General features: G+C 50.9%; 1 protein-coding gene across 1 annotated transcript; it reads left to right on the top strand.

Annotated features, from left to right (window-relative positions):
• Positions 1–16: 16 nt before the first annotated feature.
• On the top strand, positions 17–1,062 carry LOC102992962 (Krueppel-like factor 17; the record flags this gene model as incomplete). The annotated part of the gene is made up of 2 exons (XM_024118209.2): positions 17–371; positions 815–1,062. Coding segments are annotated over 2 exons (603 nt in total), but the record flags the coding sequence as incomplete, so codon positions are not given.
• Positions 1,063–1,380: the final 318 nt, after the last annotated feature.

Consider the following 1,380-nt stretch of genomic DNA (forward strand, 5'->3'; position numbering starts at 1 on the left):
TTTAACACCTAAAACATTATTGGATCCAACCATGCCTTCCACTGAGGCCCTGGCAATGCTCCGCTCTTTGGATCAGATGTTGCCCCCTAGAAACCCCCACAACTATGGGATGCCCCCAGCTGGATCACCATTATTGCTGGCTTTGGAATCCCAGGGCTCTTTTGTGAGCCAGCCAGTCTCCCAGGAAGACCCCTTCCTACCTAAGCAGCCCTTACCTGCTCCACGGAGAGCAGAGCAGTACTCCGGGGCCCAGGAAAGGGCTCCCAGGAGGAGATCCCCAGTTTCAAGGCCTTACCGCCGTGACTATGAGAACTGTGAAAAAGCTTACACTAAGCACTCCCACCTCGTGAGTCACCAATGCAAACACACAGGTGAAAGGCCCTATAAATGCATGTGGGAAGCCTGTACTTGGTCCTTCTTACCGCTGTGACTATGAGAACTGTGAAAAAGCTTACACTAAGCGCTCCCACCTCGTGAGTCACCAACGCAAACACACAGGTAAATGAGGTGTCAGACGGGTGGGGTGGGTGGAGAGATCTCTGGGCTTTAGATTTGTGGGGCACCCCTGGTTTGTAATGGTTTGGGATTAGCCCATCATCCTTCAAGTTTGGGATCAAGTTCTTTTGGCCCCACCAGCTTGCTTTCCCACAGTCCAGGATGACTGTGCCAAGATGGAGACTGCTGATGGTGCTGTCTCCTCACTGCTGTCCTGAGTTTTTCCTTTTGATTCCTCAACATTGACTGCTCAGACCCCTTCCTTCCTACCTGCTGGCCTATTCCTCAAAATTCCTTCTCTCCCTTGTCATTACCCCAGGTGAAAGGCCCTATAAATGCATGTGGGAAGCCTGTACTTGGTCCTTCTTCCGTTCTGATGAACTTAGAAGACATGCTCGGATACACACCAAATACCGACCACATAAATGTGACCACTGCGGCCGACAGTTCATGAGATCTGACCATCTCAGGCAACACCAAAGGACTCATATGCGGGTGCCAACATCCCCAGACCCACCGGCTGACAGTGGACATATGGCTGGTCCTCCTCCTGCTCCTGGTCTTTAGGTCAATCTGCTCTTCCCCTCATTTTGGCTTCTCTGCCCAGATCTTGCCTGCCTCTGACCTGCTAGTCTCTTTGGTAGGTATAGGTTTTGATGAAGACAGAAAGATTATGAGGCAGTGTGGAAGCCCATATGAGCTCTGGACCTAGTCGGGGCTCCTCAAAAACTGTCTTGGGTGTCCTCACATCTCTGGGGCCACCTACTTTTGTGCCAAGTTCAGCCACATGGCAAGATGGAGCAAAGTAGTGATTGGGAGCTTTATAAATAGCTCTTTATCTTATGTCACTCCCAGATTGAAACCCTTTAGCGACTCTCCTTTGCC

The sequence above is a fragment of the Physeter macrocephalus genome, unplaced genomic scaffold (genome assembly GCF_002837175.3).
Source record: "Physeter macrocephalus isolate SW-GA unplaced genomic scaffold, ASM283717v5 random_12909, whole genome shotgun sequence".
NCBI classification, from domain to species: domain Eukaryota; kingdom Metazoa; phylum Chordata; class Mammalia; order Artiodactyla; family Physeteridae; genus Physeter; species Physeter macrocephalus.